Source organism: Ambystoma mexicanum, chromosome 6q (assembly GCF_040938575.1).
Source record: "Ambystoma mexicanum isolate Mex_15411 chromosome 6q, UKY_AmexF1_1, whole genome shotgun sequence".
Classification (NCBI taxonomy): domain Eukaryota; kingdom Metazoa; phylum Chordata; class Amphibia; order Caudata; family Ambystomatidae; genus Ambystoma; species Ambystoma mexicanum.
The window spans coordinates 1,357,677,101-1,357,695,386 of record NC_090937.1 but is presented as its reverse complement, the minus strand read 5'-3'; the positions used below and the strand labels follow the sequence as shown (position 1 = coordinate 1,357,695,386).

General features: G+C 45.9%; 1 protein-coding gene across 3 annotated transcripts in view; it reads right to left on the bottom strand.

The window, feature by feature from the left end:
- EVC (EvC ciliary complex subunit 1) overlaps positions 1-18,286 on the bottom strand; it is a 946,714-nt gene that overhangs the window by 588,567 nt on the left and 339,861 nt on the right. For all 3 annotated transcript variants that reach the window (XM_069631973.1, XM_069631974.1, XM_069631975.1), the window contains one exon: positions 1,462-1,610. In XM_069631973.1, coding sequence (XP_069488074.1) covers positions 1,462-1,610 — 149 coding nt within the window. The remainder of the gene's footprint in view (positions 1-1,461; positions 1,611-18,286) is intronic.

Sequence of the window (18,286 nt, the reverse complement as noted above, 5' to 3'; positions counted from 1 at the left end):
TTATTGGCCCAAAGGAGTACAACAATCCCACATGGGAGTTTGAAAGGAGCTTGGCGGGAATATGGACAGGAGAGAGTGGTCCTCTGAGGCGGAACTGCAGAAGCCACAAGGGAAGCCATACTGGGAGGAAAGGGAGAACCTAGATGTGGTCTGCCAGGAGAGGACTACTCAGGTTACGTCCCATGCCCCAGCAAAGTGCGGGAGAAAAAGACTGCAGCCGGGAAGCATCGGAAGACTGCATAGCCACTGCAGACTCTGCTGGAAGCCCAAGCATTACCAGAGCCTTGCAAAGGGACGCACCAGCACGGGAACCGCTGAAGGAAGGAAACAGGTTTATGGGGAGCCCAGGAGGTGCAACCGGGTGAATATAAAGTCATATTCAGAGGGTATGGGACCCTGAATGAGTTGTATACTTGGCAGGAGAGTCATACAAGCAGTGCACCACACCAGTGCGTGTCTGGGACCTGCATCCATATGAGAAAGAGAGGGTATGGGACCCAGTGAAAGAAAGAGAAACAGTCAATGAGAAAACACTGGCTTGGCAGAAGAGAGGACCAAGCCGTGTAAAGTTTTGCAAGTCTGGGACTCACACCCACCAAGATGTTAAAAATAACCCTGGATCTGACAAAAGGAATCCTAGGCTTGATAGCGAACTGTGCCAAGTTGCTAGAATAAAGAGGCACAAACACAAGACGTATTACTTTGAGAATTGCCCACTGAAATTTTATCTAAGAGAAAAGTGGCTCAGGAGCCCTATAGAAATCAGGGCTGGGTCATAATCAGCACACACAAAGGAATCCCAATATTGTTGTCACGCTAATCTCCTCACATAAATCACAACTCAATCTAATCGTAACACAAAACATCCAAACTATAATCTAGACTAGAAAATACTTGGGTGTACACAAATTATATTGTAGTACTTCAACTATCACTGTGAATGTGGCGTAGACCTGAATATCATCGACAGTAATGATGTTCCAGTCTATATAGGCCGTGCTAATGCTTCCAACATACTTCATAAATGCATAGCAATGTAAGGTGATATGAGGTATTGTAAAAACAGAGATATTTGGAAACATATGCATAAAGGAAAATATTAGTGATAGTTGGGAGGCGGTAAATAGCTTAGGTTGCTGGAAAAAGGTACAACTGAAAAGACAAGAAAATATTTGGTATCGCCTGAAATAAATGCAGTTGCAAATAGCAAGCCTGAAATGCTGAATACCTTCAATCGAATTTTCCGGTTTTAGAGCACCTTTTTCTAAAACAAATAAATGGGTGCTGGGGTAAGGGAATACATTAAGGTAGTGGGAATAAGGTGATGTTGAGGGGCGTCTCCGCCCGTATTTAAATTTGGAAAAAAAGTGGGGTCATATAAAGTAGATCCAATCATTTCCTATGAAATGATGGGTATAGGCACAGAGAGGGTGACAGACGAGCATCTGTAGAAAAGTGTACCTTAAGAAACTCCACTGGATCTGCACTTTGCTGCACCTGGTTAAGGAACATCACTTGTTCCCCCTTTTGGGTTCGATGCAGCTTTTCCATCAGTTGACTGCGGTGTTGTAGGAGTTTCAATATAAGATCTTTGGTTTGTTGAAGACATTCTAGAAGATAATGTGATCAAAATGGTTAAACGAGAAAAGAAATAATTTATCAAAACAAGTGTTTACCAAAACATAAATTAACTTCATGCTTCCTCATACAATGTAATCTTCAAGCATGCATGTATTAAATAGGGTTTGCTCTGCAATTTTTTTTTTTTTATACTTTATTTAACTCTAGGGTTTTAAAAAGATTTTGTGTTTCGTTGTCCATCAGATCCTTTGTCTGTTTGACTATTTTTCTTTGTCTTTGTTTGATGGAATCGCATCCAGAATTTTTGCTGTTGCTGTTACCCAGGTTGTTCGTCCACTCCCAATTAGCCTTTACCACCAGACCTCTTCGTCGAAAATATGAGCTGCAGCTAGAACAGGTTTCAAATACGGTCTTCTGATGGTTTCGACTCCTGGACATGATAGGAGGAGGTGCCTCGATGTTTCAACTACAGAAGGGTATTTACAGAATCTGCATTTGTTTGAAATTGCCTTGCCTCGTATCTTCCGAATTTCGTTGGTGTGTAGCAAGTTGAGGCGAGCTCTTAAGAAAGCACTCCTCATCTTCCGATTAGGATATTTTTCCACGAATTGTTGCAGGACATGGCGTTTGTGGCTCATGGGTGGAAACTGCAAGACCAGTTTATAAGATGAGGCCTGATCACAGGTATAGGCCCAATCAAGTTCATTCAGTTTTTTGTGAATTTTCATAGGATTCTCCATTAGCTCTTTTTTGGAGCACTGAATCAGTTTCAATTTGGCTTCTTGATCTTCAAACCAATGGTTTAGGACCATACAATGGCCTCCCTCGGCCTCGTCGTTTACAGCTTTGAGTAGCTTCGGGCGGTTTTCCAACAGAAGCTTCCTAAACAGCATCATGGTGTTTCTTTCTACTATTGATAGTAGCGAGAGCTGGCTCAATTCTCGTCTTAAGACCATAGGCGTGGAACTGGGTAAATTCAAGACTTCCCTCCAGTAGTGGCTTTCTAGTTTGAGCAAGGTTTTTTTTGGGTATCCCTGGCATGGCTTCAGCACCGTAGACAAGTGAGGGGACAACCTTAGCTTTGTAGTAGTCCACGATGGGTGTATGGGTGTTAGAGAGGAGCGGCCGAACTTCCTGTCAATCGCTTTTGCCTGTGAAGTTAGGCTCTTTATTTTGGTCAACAGTTGTTTGTGCATCCCATTTTCATGTTGAGAATTGTCGATCGTAATCCCTAGATATTTGAACTCGACAACCTTCTCAATACGTTCTCCTTCCAGATACCAGGCAAAGGTGTCGCTTTTTTCTCTCCCTTTTCCAAAGAATAGAATTTTGGTTTTTGACTTGCTGATTTCAAGGCCATTTTCTGTGATGTATTCGGCGAAGTTGTTGAGCTGTCTCTGAAGTCCTATGGCTGTTTGATCGGCTAGGATAATATCATCCGCATCCAGAATTCTTGATATTTTTGTATTTCTAAGTTGAGGTGGAAAGGCTCTGACCTTGTGCTCAGTTTCCTTGTAGTCGCCTATAAAGCTCAGAAAAAGCGCTAGGGCTAGTGGACAGCCTTGCTTGACCCCCCCCGGTTTGTCGTGATCTCTTCGGATAGGGACCCTAGATGGTCAAACCAAACTTGTATTCTAGTGTCTGTATGGCCGCTGGACAGTTCCAATTCCTAAGCTTCTTCCATAGTCTTATTCTATCAACTTGGTCAAATGCTTAACTTATCAAATGAAAGCCATGTAGGTTCTGGGTCCCCCAGCTAGAGACTTGCTTTTTAGGATGCTCAAGGTTAAGATGTTAGTGTTGGTTCCTACGTTCTTTTTGAAGCCGGATTGGAACGGGTCGTTACGTGTCGTTACAAGGTGCCCCGCTTGCCCAACTTTGGAAGTATTGAAGAAGCAGCGATCCATACACTTTGCCAATCACATTTAAGAGCAATGGAACGAAAGTTTGTAGGGTTGTCTCTCTTGCCTCTCTTGTAGATAGGCACTACTACGGCTGTTGTCCAGGAATTGGGTAGTTCCTTCGCTCTTGTAGATCTTCGAAACACTTCACTAATAAACCCGGACCATGCCTCAGGATGCTGTTTCAGGTGCATATTTGACAGGCCATCTGGGCCGGGGGCCCTGGAATTTTTCAGTTTTTTCAGCATTTCCACGATGTCTTCACGATCGTGAAGTTCCACCCAGGGTGACGCACTTTAGTCGTGTATGGTGATAGATGGTACGGAAGGATCGTGTAAAGTTTTTTTAAATGCGTTCGTCAAGGTGTCTTCACCAATGCCATTAATTAGTGAGTCGGTAGTAGTTCGTTCTGTCGAGTTGATCAGGGCCCAGAATTTGCAGGAATTTTCACCACATACAAGTCTCAGCATTTCGTCCTAGTCTCTTTGATACAAGGAGTGGCGATGCTCCACTAGCGTTCGTCAAGGTGTCTTCACCAATGCCATTAATTAGTGAGTCGGTAGTAGTTCGTTCTGTCGAGTTGATCAGGGCCCAGAATTTGCAGGAATTTTTACCACATACAAGTCTCAGCATTTCGTCCGAGTCTCTTTGATACAAGGAGTGGCAATGCTCCACTAGCCACGACTTGTTTTTCTTCTTCTCGAGGATCAGGGCTTGCTTGTTAACCTCGGAACTGTATCTTGAGAATACTCTCTTTAGTTTTCTGAGTAGGCGTCTTCTAACAACCAAGGTCAGATTGTAGTTGTGAACTGGTTTTTCAATGGATGATGCACAGTTCAGCCTTGGCTCTGTGAAGATGTTGAGAAGTGCGCCATAGTCAGGTGGAATGCAAGCATCTCCCGGTGTCTGTAGCTGGGCATTTTTATTTGTGAGGGTGATAACGTTGTTTAAGCTCAGAGACAGGCAGTTACCTTTCGCGTTAACTTCCACATTCAAATTAAACGTTGCTTTTTTGAGTGAGGTAACTGGCCATGTTGTGCACAGTAAGTTGTGGTCACTAACCGTGGTTTTGACGATGTGGAAGGAAGCAATAATCCCCAATGGGGCAGCTGAAACGTAGATGTAGTCTATTGTGGCCGACAAAGTACATCCTTCCCATGTTGGGATGTGGTTTGTGCTGGCGAATATGGTGTCGAGGTTGACAAATTCCTCAAAAAATGACCAGTGTAATAATAGGTCATGTTAATACAACGTTTAGTGGTACATATTTAATTACTTTAGAAAGGAGAAGGGCTGAGTCGGCCGTTCACAGATTTGAACTTCTGATCCTGGAGAATGAACAGTGACAACTTAACACATTTTACTAACTTGCTGTACATTAATATTTACATTAGATATTACTTCAGCCCACGATTCTGCACATCTTCCCATCAATGCCCCCACAGCGCCCGCCAATAGAAGGTGAGGTCAGAGATCAAATCAGCACTAGGAGTTGCATGCCATGAGCCTCACTGACCCAGACAAAGGTTCCTGTGCAAGCGGCAGCAGTCGACTAACCTCTTGCAGACTGCTAAGACTTGGTTACTGAGATATGGGATGTCCCATTGACCACATCACAGCTGGGTAACAGCACTAAACTGGACCACCATCCAAGTTTCCAGCCGAAGTATTCCGGATCTTATGAAAATTATCCTGTACTACTCCTGTATACTGGATACATGCCTCCACTGTATGGCATGCGACTAATCCAGGGAGATCATCACCTCTCGCCAAAGGGTAGCCACCCCCTTTAGGACTAGTCAGGTGAGCCTGCTATGCTTAAACCCCCTATGGGGTAGGGTAACCAGGATCCCTATGGAGTGACTGCGCTTTAGTGGACAGATAACCTGATAGGGCTACAGGTCACCATCCCTTCTCCCCTATTGCACGTCGCTTTATAGGGGAACTCGGGACCAAAGTTTATAAGGATCCCACACACCCATTTGTAATGGCTGATCTGGATTCTGACCTTACCTTTGCCCAATCTCCTGCAAAGACTAAGGAGAGACGAGTGGACCAGCTCCCTTGAGGAGCCTTCCTGGGACAACCAATCACAGGAGGTTGCAGAGTTTAACTACGGCAAAGGAACCAGAGGCGGTGTGGCCGTGTAGAAGGTAGGTACACCAGTGTCGGTGACGAGGACCCGGACACGTATCCCCAAAGTGTGCCAAGACACAGCTGACCGCCAGCCGGTAAAACCCAGAGAGGCTGCGAGAACAAGGATGCAAAACCTCGGAAGGCCGAGATGGAGCCCAGCTGAGAGTTTGCATTAGCGATTCTGTGCAAACTGAGCTGTGAGGCAGAGGGAGATGAGCCTCGGAAGACCAACACAGAGCCCAGTTGAAGTGTCATGTAAGCACCTTCACAACGGAAGGAGAATTGACCAGATTCACCATCCCTCCCAAGGAGCACCACTTAATGCAGTCAGGTACATGGTGGCTCAGCTGGAGAGGGAGGCGGTCGAGAGAGACGGAAAGGAACCCAGTGTGGGGAAAGAGGAAGAACACCCCGCAGGAGGGGAGTAAGAAGGAGAAGCGCCCTAAAGTGGGGAGAAAAGGAGAATAACCCACGGGGGGCTGAGGGGCTGTCATAATCTTAAAGTGGAGAAAAAATCTAGAGCAGAGAGAGAAAAATACCTTGGCTGGGACCTCTGGACATCAGTTCAGCCCTCCAAGAACCGACTATTGTATAGGTACAGGCCTTTACTCTAAGGAATAGGTTTGGGTGAATAAGAAGCCATTAGGCAGCCCTCCATTGTTACCCTCAGTCTTCTTTTGTTGTTGTTGTTGTTGTTCTTATATTCTATTGAAAGACAGGGAAAGCAGATAGATTAGATTACGATTCGAGACGGAGGACGTGTATATTTAATTCTGACATCATAATGTTAGAATAAAAGCACCCTTGTGATTTTCTTTCATTGAGTTTAAGGGAAAGATTAATTTGACAAGTTAACGAAATACCCTTGAAACAATGTCTACTTCCACCATCACTTTTTTGGTTTCAGTTTGTCTCCCTATGTGAGAGAGGGTATGCCCAGACGTGGCTCCCTTGCTCGCTGCGCCATAGGGAACCAAGCTGCACCTCACTGAGGAGGCCCAAAAAGGCCAAAACATGTCTGGGGTTGCTGGTGTTTCCGTGCAGAGGGGACCTGGCCTAGGAGTTTGGGCAGGGCCGCTCCCATTGGTGGCTGTACCTGACTGATTTGCATATGGCTGGACCCCTTTTGCAATGGCGCAGACGGGCTAAAAAACGGTGGAGTGGAAGGTTGCCCAGAGCAACGCCAGTGGTACAGATTAATTCAAAACCTTCCACCCATCACTTTTTTGGTACTAGTACGAGTCTGGTTTATGGCCTGCCATAGGCAGCTTAGCAGCACACAACCTTTGCATGGTTAACTTGACATGCTACTATGACTTACGAGGGTGGTGCATATCCCTGTCTGATAAGAACTTGCTGACTTTTTTGTGTCCCATCCCCTCATTTTACTATAAATACGAGTCTTCTGCAAGAATGGAATTTGTAGGAATAAAACAATCTTATTTATTTATGTATTCCTATTTCATTTAAAATGCTTTCTGCAGCTAAAGACAATGGTGAAAACAGCTAGTGGTTTAAGATCCAATCCACATACAAGCCGTTGTAACATATATTTTCATGACACTCCCCATGACAAATGAAAGGGTGCTCATTTTAAATGCAGTGTATTTCAACGTGTTCCCAGGCCCTAGAAAAGAGGCTAGGGGCAGTCGTCTTGTTCTCAAAATAGGCAAATGGAGCCCTTTCAGCTGTCCAACCACTTCTAGGGGTAGCATCAGATGAGCAGTCAGCTTGGCTCTTAAAAGTGGCATTGGGTAGTTTAAGATGCATCGTTATTACAAGGAACAATAATTATTTTTTAGATGGATATAGATTTCAAATACTTTGTGTACTGGCAATGAAAACCCAAGGGAAAAAAAGACTAACCACTCGCAGGAGGTCTACACTAAGCACTTCCTGTTCTCTTCCTGTTCACCTCACTTCACTTTGGCCTAATTAAAGGTCCATTTTTAAAACGCATGACCTTGAATTTGCTTCCCTTTTTGTGTGAATTGTGATCTTAACTGTTCCCCTTCCTGCTCCCCACTGCATCATGAACCCTACAGTACTGTAAAATGATCTCTTCCGATTACCTCATTACTTCGTCATGTCTCTCCGAGTTTACCTTATTCACACATAGGACTGTTTTTAATGATCCTTGGCGGTGCCTCCATGTTTGTGTCTGCCATACTTCTAATGCAGTTTGGGGTTTTGAAACAGTGCCCATGTAAATTGGCCCAATGTAAAGCTTTAAATAAAATTAAAATTAAAAATACGTCTAGGGAAGTGTAGTGCCACACGTTGAACAATCCAAGCAGAGGGCGCCATTCTAGAGACCCTAATCGTTATTTTATGTTTTATTTTATTGATGTTTTGCAAAGTGCAAACAATTTGTTCCATAGGTCATTAAGGAAAGAGAAGATGGCTATGGAAAAAATGGCCCAGTTCGTGAAAGAGTAAAATGGAGTGCATTTGAGTAATTGTTATTGACTACACGGAGCTGTAAGTAGAAACCTAAGACAAGACGACTGCCCAAGTTTAAAGTGATGATTGTTGTAATGGCGGGGGCCGCCTGAGGCCCTTCGCGGCACTCTCACGCACTCACACATGCGTACCATACAGACACACATGGGACGTGTGCCGACTGCTCAGGTACCCGGCGGCAACTGCTGGGTGGGACCGTCTTTATTAAATGCGCGCATGCGTGAGCCTCGTTATGGGCCGCACATGCGTAATACAGCGTAGTCACTAGGCAACATCGCTCCTTTTTCCCCAAACAAGAAACAGCTCTAAAATGTGCACACAATAATAACGATTTAACAGTTCACGAACAGTCCTCCACCGGTTACGAGGCAGTGTCCATGATAAAGTCTTGGAACCTGTGCGGCGGCTTGGATACCGTCTGGACTCCTCTGGAGGCGTCTCTTGTGTCCCTGGGGCCTCTGGCGGTCCATCATCCCTTGGTGGAGATCCTGCCCCCGGTCCAGGTCTGGGCACATCGTGCATCGCAGGGGAAGGCGCTGCCTTGATCTGCTTGAAGAATGACACATTCTGCGTGACGGTGTCTCTGGCATTGGCCGCGGTGATCATGGACCCCTTGACATGGGTCACTCCCAGTTGCTGTGCTTCATACGGGAGTGACAGCTTCCCCTCCGGCCTGCCGTTCCGGACCAGCACAGTGTCCCCTCCTGCAATCGCCTTCTCCGGCAGGTTCCGTTGGGTGCTCTCCCGCTCGCTGTGGACGACCCTCTCTGCCCGCACTCGGTCATTGTCGATCACTCCCGGGCGGCGTCCCTCTACTTCGGGCAGCAGCCTTGAAAAGGGCCTCGGCTGGCGCGACGTGCGGTACTCACGCAGAAATTCAAAGAGGTTTCGGGGGAGCTCCTCTCCTCCATCGATATTCGGAAGACTTTGTTCAGCGTCCGCATAAATTGTTCCACCTCCCCATTTGCCCTGGGCCAGAGTGGGGTGACCTTTCAGTGCTTGATGCCCTTTTCATCACAGTACTGGGCAAACTGCTGCGCTTGGAACAGCGAGCCGTTATCTGAACACATCTCGATAGGGAACCCATGGATGGCAAATATCTTCGGCAGGGCCAGAATGGTGTGATCGCTGGCCGTGGATTCCACCAGCTCCACCTCGGGATAGCGCAACCACTGGTCTACCACTGCAAGAAAGTACATTCCTCAGCCTGTGGACCCGAAGTCAGCATGCACTGTCCCCCACGGTTGTTCGCTTCCTTCCATGGCCTGGATGGGTGGGTCCTCTTTCCGCCGGACTAGCTGCCTGGCACGGTATGCACAACCGTACAAATTTGTCCACCCTGCTCTCCAGGTCCGGGAACCACACCTTTAACCTTAGGCATGCCTTCGTCTTTGCCGTCCCTTGGTGACCTTTGTGGGCGAGCTGCAGCACCTTTCCCACCAATGCTCGTGGGTCAACGATTTGGCACCCCCTCAACAGGAGACCATCGTCGGCGACTGACAGCTCGTGGCGTACCCTCCATAGTGCCTGGAGGTCTTTCCGTGCCCCATAATCCCTTCTGGCATTGTTCATGAGAACTTCACGCCACTCTCCACCGTCCATGGCGTCCTTGATGACCAGGAACACCTCGTCCACAATTGATGCATCCGCTATCTCGTGGCGCGCCAGGGCCACTGGCAATGCTGACTCCACCACGAGTTGCACCACCTCCACGCAGTCCGCTACCTCCGCAGAGTCTCATGGGATCCCCACCCCCGGGTGACGGGACAGATAGTCCGCTGGATTGGGCGTGCCCGGGCGATACTGTAGCTTGACTCCATATTCCATGAGCGACAGCATCCTAGGTTCCTTGACACTGTGCTGAACATGGTTTTGAAGTCCAGAAATAGAGCAAGAATAAATTAGAACTACTACTGCATTCTACAAGGACTTGGGGATGAACCTTCAGCTAAGCACTGAATTAAAAAGTTTCATCAACACCGGGACCCAAATTACTGGCTTGCCCTTATAGAAATCCAACGGGATCAGATCAGGATCTGCTGCACGGCCACTTACCTGTTCTTTCAGTGGCCTCACGACTTCATTGATTGATAATTCCCTGGGGAGCAGGGCTCACTGGCCTCATGGATTGTTCCCTCCTCACTCTTGTATATAGCACTGATGTGGGAGTTCCATGAAAGAGCAGGAATCATGCAATCGTTCGGCTTGTACCCCATCAATTCTTTCCCTGTGACCAATTTCCAATATGGAATGTAATCTTTTTCAATACAAATAACCATTCAATCTTACCAAAGCAAGTATCAAGGACACATGTACTCCGTTCATTAATCGGTTCCATAGATTAGATGTAATAATTGCTGAAATTGAGTGCACAAAAGGGCTTAGAAACGTTGTCCTAATAATTACGAATGACGAGCATTCCATAACTAAGTGGACACGTCTCTAGACAATTTGCTTTACAGAGTCAATAAGAGCTTCACTCTCGAGGAATATTCAATCTTGGAACAATAACCTCCAAAGTCAGAAGGCAGTTCAATCGGAATCTCAGGTTGCACCGGCGCCTTCGTTGACTTGCCAGCCACACTGTACGCTTCCCTCTCTCACCATCACAGAACACAACGGCTACCAAACTCGCGTACACAAACCCATCACTCCGACAACTAGCTTCAACCTCACTACACCACAAGCCTCAGTCCCTGCCACATGAGGTACACCACACCATAACCATTCACGTGGCCCCTTGGCGTCCAACTGTAAGTCCCTCTCAACCCCCTTAACTGCACCCTCCTTAACACCCGCTCTATCCCAGCTCATTCGACAGAGATCGGGGACCTCCTCACCACTCACAATCTAGACGTTCTAGTGGTCACAAAAACCGGGCTCCACGAAGCATCAGTTCCCGCCATAGGTCTAACTCTCCCCCAAGGTTAAACCATTTTCCGGCAGGACCTCTTGGAAGCGAAAGGGGGCGTGGTAGCCCTTATAGCCAAAGAATCCCTTCTCATCAGATAAATTGACACCAAACTAGGTAATAATGCAGAAGCCATCTCCCTCAAACTCTCTCTCTCGCCCAGTTGTACCATCAACATCTACATCATGTGCTGTCCGCCTGGACCTTTAGCTGACTTCCAGGAAAACATATTACACATCATTTGCAACAATCTCAAAACGACCTCCAAATCCATACTCCTTGGCGATTTCAACTTGAGGTTTGATGACCAAAAAGATGTGCATGCCATTGCACTCGCTAAAACACTAAAAACCAGAACCCTACTAATGCTAAAGGCTGTATGCTAGACTGGCCCGCAGACCACAACTGTTCTCCCACCATTACCACCAACACGCCCTTCCCGTGGACAGACCACCATGCTATTCTCTTCTCGATAATCAAACCCTCAAAAAAGAAAGCTTATGCTCCTCCACTACCATCCACCATGGCTAGGAGCTCCCGTAAGCTAACAAAAGAAAACCTACTTCCATATCTTTCGTGCATGTCTTCCAACCTCCCTTCTCTAACGACCTCACTGTGCTAACCCATAGCTCCATTGATACACTTAAGGAAGCAGTTGAGTCAATAGCCCCACTCTCCCCAAAAAAAGCTAAACCTGTCAAACATTACAATTTCTGGTTCACAGCTGAACTCCTTGAACTACGTGCCAAGAAGCACACAACACTCTGCAAATGGCAGGCAAACCCTGTAGAAGCCACCAAAAAAGAATTTAATTTGATAGCTGTGCGATCAAAAAGCCATCATCCTCGCAAAATCCAATGCTTACAATACTAGAATTGCCAATGCTAAATCTGAATCAAAAGAGATGTTCGCCATATTTAGGGAGCTAGCTACGACGGCACCCACTATCCAAGCAATTTCCAAAGATTAACACTGATGCTCTAGCTCACAAAATCAGCACCAGCCAAAAATCCCTTCCTGTGTCACCTCTCAACCCGCACACTTCCTCCATGCCTCTCACAAACCCTCCCACTAAGGCCAAACAAGGTTTCTCCTTAAAATAAGTCGCAGAACTTGAAGATCTCACTCTTCTCAAACACATCAAGCCATCCAACTGCAAAGGGGATATTTGCCCTGCCAACATTATTAAAGGCTGCGCTGCCTCTCTAGCCCCCTTCATAAATGCTTCATTCGCAACTGGTACGGTTCCCAAATGCCTTAAATAAGCTTGTGTACGCCCGCTTCTATAAAAAAAAAAAAACACAAACACTCCCTTGACCCTTCCTCCCAACAACTACTGCCCCATCACCACTGTGCACTTCCTCTTATAAATCCTAGAAAGAGCAGCATAGACTCAGGTACAACAATTCCTGGTAACCAACTGCATTCTAGGCAAGAGGCAATCTGGCTTCCGCCCAGGTCATGGCACGGAATCAGCCCTTCTGGACTTAAAAAACCAACTATGCTACGTCATAGATGAAGGGAAACCAACACAACTACTCCTCTCGATTTATCCGTGGCGTTTGACCTAGTGGATCATGAGACCCTCTGCAAACACCTCACCTCTGCAGCCCAGTTCTCTTCTAAAGCCACCTCCTGGATTTCTTCTTTTCTCGAAGGAAGAGCCATGAGGGTGTTCTCAGGCCAGGACAGCGCCACTACTATCCACTGCAGTGTCCCCACAGGGCTCTTGCATCGCTCCTAATCTATACAATATCTTTACCAAGCCACTTTTTGACATCTTGGACACTCTCAGCATAGTTTACACTAACTATGCCGATGACACGCAGGTTCCCCTTCCCCTCACCGGCTCATACGAAACTGATGCCAAAACAGGGGAACAAAGAAAAGGCACATAGCCTATGCTTAATCGATTTCATCAAAGAAATACCAGCTCTTTCCTTATCTTTCATTCTACGGTTTTGTATTTTGTGGGTGTTTTAAGTTGAAAAAAAGAAGTCCAGATAACAGAAGATTCAACCTCCTTAATTCTTTCATTATTACTTATCAAAAAATATTGTTTTCTCTGCCTCTTACTACTTCTAGTCATTATCAAATATGTCACTTGATTAATGATCAGTTTGTTAAATGGTGCAGATTTGCCACACACCAGGAAGATTTTGACACTGAATATTAAACCCGCAACCAGAACTGCTGAAAACATTGGTACAATAAAACCGTCTGCAGTAATTTAAAGGGTGCCTTGAAGAACAGGAATGATGTACTGAAAGACCAAGAAAATCAGCTCCAATTTCTATATCATCATGAAAACTATATCGATGTTGAAAACCACACCCACCTATGTATTTTCATCAGCAGTTTTAAAATTAAAAATGTTCTTATGTGTTTTAAAACAAAACATCACAGTGTAGGACCTTAATTTGATTGACAGGAATATGATTCTTATTCAGCATATACTAAACACAAAGGAGTGAACATCATTTTAAGGTATTTCCAAAGAACAGCTTACATCGGGTTAATCCAATAGAAGTGAAGAGGCATTTCTAGGCATGCAACATCATATATGTGCCCAGTTGGCTTGGACAATGTGATTTTTCCTGACTTGACCACCAGTTAAACTTCACTTTAGCCCTGCTTACATGTTCAAATGGGGGAAGTTTAAGTGTCTCAGGAGATTTGGCTGGTCCATCTAGAGTGAATGAGGTTTGTTCTCCGTTAATCATAAAAATGCATTCGGTTCTGAAAGCAAAGTGCCATCGGCACCAAGAGCTAGCGAGGTGGCCCACCCTTGCAAGCTCATTTCAACAGAATACATTTTAAAATTCCTCCCAGGTGGAATCTACAGAAGCCTAGACTACGAATCAGAACTGCTCACATGACAATCTAGCCTGTTCTCCTAATGCCGAGCTTCAAATAAATATTATTTCTCCAAGAGTGCCACCTTTGGCATCAAATAAGAAGTAAAGCCAACCAGATACACAGTAAAATAGACCATAGGTCCTATGAGTGCCATTTACAAAATGCATTATGCTTAATACTGGGTTTCACAATTCTAAGAAATCAAACTTTAGGCTGGAACTCTATTGCAGAAATTTAATGGTCCATTGGAATGAATGTATTAACTTTTTTTATAAAGCATATTTTTATTTATGGTTTGCTTGTTAGGTGCCTATACAGGAAATACATACTGTTTCAAAGCACTCGGAGGGCAGCAGGGAGGGAACATGGGATAGTAGTACAACTAAATACAAAAGAATACAGAGGGGGAAGGGACAGCTGAACCTACTATGCCTTGTGAATGTTCAGAGCATGCAAGTGCAGCAAGGAAGAGGGCAATGGGGTAGTTGCTGTGGTGCCCATGCTCGAGGGTGAGCTGCAGATGAAGTGCAAGGTATTGTAAGTGCTATGCGGCCAGGAGCCACACTGGGTGGAAAGTGCAAATCTCCAGTGCGGAGGGTCTGCCGAGGCAAGTGCTGAAGGAAGACAGATGCTAGGGGGGGATTGGGTGTGAATGGTCAGAGGCCCAGAGGATGCATAAAGGTCCATGTCACCAATCACAGAAACTGATGTATTAGCAGAGGAAGGAAGAAGAGAAGGAGGAGGAAAAGAGGAGAGTCTTGAGGTGTTTTACAGAACTTTAGAAGATCCTGCTCAAGACGCACCGGGAGGGGGAGGCTGTTCAAGACGAGGGATTCAACTGAGGAAAGCGAGCGGCCTCCTGCTCTCCAATTAGTGAAACACTTTACACACAGAGTTGGTACTAAAGGAGCAAAGAGGTCTAGAAGGAGAGTATTTGGTAAGAGAGAATTGCAGATAGAGTAGTCCCTGGCCCCAGACAGCCTTGCGGATAATGCAGAGGGATTTGAATTTGATCCATGCAGCAACCGGTAGCCAGTGGAGGCGTTTTGGGGCAGGAGAGATGCGGCCCCTGGGCTTAAGGCCAAGGATAACTCTTGCTGCTCTATTCTGGATTAGCTGACAGGGTCACAAAGTGGAAGAAGGTAGTTTGAGGAGGCGGCTGTTGCAATAATCAAGCCTAGAGAGAACCAGGGCTCGGGAAACATTGAGCTTCTGGTGGAAAGTGAGAAATGGGGGATTTATTGGCAATATCCTCCATGTGAGTGAGGAAGGATAAAGAGGAGTCCAAGATGACTCTGGTTTCTGGCTTTAGTAGAAGGAGCAGGGGGAAGAGGCCAAGGTGGGAGGCCAGAGAGAAGGGAAGGAGAAGGGAGCAACAATCTCAATTGGAAGGATCTCTATTTTGCTGGCATTGAGGTAGGGACCATTGGAAGAGCACCAAACCTGGATGGCAGATAGGCAGTCAGGGATGACGGAAGGTGTGAGTCAGTCAGCTGGAAGTTTGAAAAAGAGTTGAGTGTCAACTGCATAACACTGAAAGTTGAGGGAGAACAAGGAGTAGATGAGGTGTGCCAGCTGTGCAAGGTAGATGTCAAAGAGCCAGCGGGAGAGGATTGATCCCTGGGGGACTCCACAGGTGGAGAAGGACGTAGGAGAGGAGAAGTTGCCCAGGATGACAAGGGAATAGCGGTCAGTTAGGAAAGAAGTCAGCCATTCCAGTGCCCATTCCGAGATACCAAGTGTATCGTGGAGACTTTGAATGAGGATGGAATGGTTGACAGTGTCATAGGCAGAAGAGAGATCAAGTAGAATGAGGACAGCTGGGGAGTTGGAGTCCAGGGATGCAAGCAGTTCTTCACTGGTGTTCAGAAGAGCAGTTTCCGTGCCTCTGGATGCTTGGAATCCAGATTGATATAGGATATGATAGGTCATTTATAATGCACTTAATACCCATACGTTTCTAATCGTGGACCTGGGGAATCAAACCTGTGTTGCTCCTTCTCGTCTTGCTTCCAAGATGAGCATGTTGCCCCTGAGCTATCCTCCCGAGACAGATTGATTATCATGGAGAACACTGACAAGTTCAGTGTGCGTGTTGATTTGGAGCAAGGCCAGCTTTTACAGCAGTTTCCCCAGGAAGGGGGTGATTGAAATGGGGGCGGTAGTTGGATGTACAAGGAGGGTCTAAAGAAGGATTTTTCAATAGTGGGCACATAATGGAGTGCTTAAGAGAGGAGGGGAAGAGCCAGTGGCTACAGAGTGGTTGTAGAAATGCGGGGGCAAGAGAGTCAATGTCCTTGAAAGTTCTGAATGAGCAGGGGGGAACCTGTTTGGAAGAAGCCTTCATAGAGCGGACAACTCTTGTAACTCATTCAGCTGTGACAGGGGTTGTTGAATGGAAAATCATATTGTGCCTCCTTTACTGTATATATTGGCCTAAGCCCAGTCGCTCTGCGAAGAAATCCACGTTTCAAGGTTCTGACCTTAGATCGATTAAGCCACCATTTTAGGTTCATCCGCCATTTTGATTCTCACTCCAAAGTCACCCTGTGTTCTAAAATGGTGGACAGTGTTCTTCTGCTTGTAACATGGCCGTCTTGACCTCCACAGACGAGTTAATGCTTAAACTACCCGTAGGCCAAATGTTAGGGTCATCTAATGAGACCATGTCCTTCGTTGACCTGTAGATCGAGGATTACCTGGAAAGTCCAAGCATCTATAGTAGGGCTTTGAAAGAGCAGCTCGATACCCTTGAGTTGCCCTCTACTTGTACACTGCTTCAATATGTCGATGACTTGCTTTTAGCTGCTGACTCAGACAGCACTTGTAAAGAGGGCACTGTGTTGTTACTTATTCACCTGGCTAAACATGGACACAAAGCTTTGCTTAAAAAATGTCAATACTGTTGTCAGGAGGTCGCCTATTTAGGCTATTTCCTGTCAAAGGAGGGGAGAAGGTTGACGCCTGAACGGATAAAACTTATTTCTAGCATGTCTGACCCAAATGCGCAGAAAGAAGTTAGAGCCTGGATAGAAATGGCTTCTTACTGTAGGCAGTGGATCCCAAACTTCTCTTTAGTGATCAAACCAATGTTGGCTTTGACGAAGAAGGGCATTTCTTCGCCATTGCTGTGGGACTTGGTACACCAGCAATCATTTGATTTGCTCATGACTGCATTGTGCTCGGCACCGATTTTGGGCACACCAAACTATGAAAAGGCCTTTGTGTTGTATGTGCATGAATGTGATGGATGTGTTTTGGCGGTATTAACGCAGGAACATGGAGGGAAGAATAGGCCGTTCGGTTACTTTTCTTCCGCCCTTGATCCTGTAGCATGCACTTTGCCAAGATGTTTGCGAGCTGTCAGTGCTGCGTCTGTAAAACAGAGCGAGGGAATGGTCCTAGGCCAACCTTTAACCCTAATGGTACCTCACTCTGTAGATGTTCTATTGAACAGAACTCAATCGCAACACCTTACCTCCACACGATTAAAAATATATGAATTGATCTTGTTTGCGCCACACATACAAATTAAGAGGTGTTGTGTTCTTAATCCGGCTGAACTTTTACCTTTCCTACAAGCTACTGCTTGGAGTGACGAAGAATCACATGATTGCCTTTACACCACCGAACAAGAGACAAAGGGTAGAATCGATCTGAAAGATACTCCTTTGAACAATCCACAAGGGGAGCTGTTTTGCGACGGCTCCGTTTTCAAACTCCCGGATGGTTCATCCACAGCTGCTTATGCAATCACTACAATGAGCACGGTCGTGGAAACCAAGAGAATTACGCATAAATCCGCGCAGGCCGCAGAGATTATAGCATTGACCCGAGCTTGTGAACTTTCCGAAGGGCTTTCAGTGAATATATACACTGACAGTCAGTATGCCTTTGGGGTGGTTCACAACTTTGGGAGACTTTGGTCAGAAAGAGGGTTCTTGACTTCACATGGTACAAAAATCCAGCATGGCTCCTTGATAGTACAGCTACTCTCAGCACTTGCACTCCCTACTCAGCTAGCTATCAGAAAATGCACAGCGCCTCAGAAGAGCATCAGAAGATTGTAGATGATGTAGGAAATGGGAATGCTTTTGCTGATCAGATAGCCAAACAGACTGCCACTGATCTCTCTTCAGACATGCATAATTCAAGGGAAGCCACAAATGCCTGTACTTGGGATGAGGGTATTGATTCCGTAAGGGATATCCAAGCTGATGCCACATTAGAAGAGTGCAAGAAATGGGCTGAGGGCTTGGGGAAAGTTGATGATGGGTGTTGGGTGGCCAGAGTTGAAGGGAAGTGGTTACTTCCTGACACCTATATTATGATGATGGTTGTTATGGCTCATGGTCCCACACGCATATGTGCTCGTAAAATCACTAAAATGTTGCAAAAAGTATGGGTAAATGACAAAATCTCAAAAGTAGCTGAA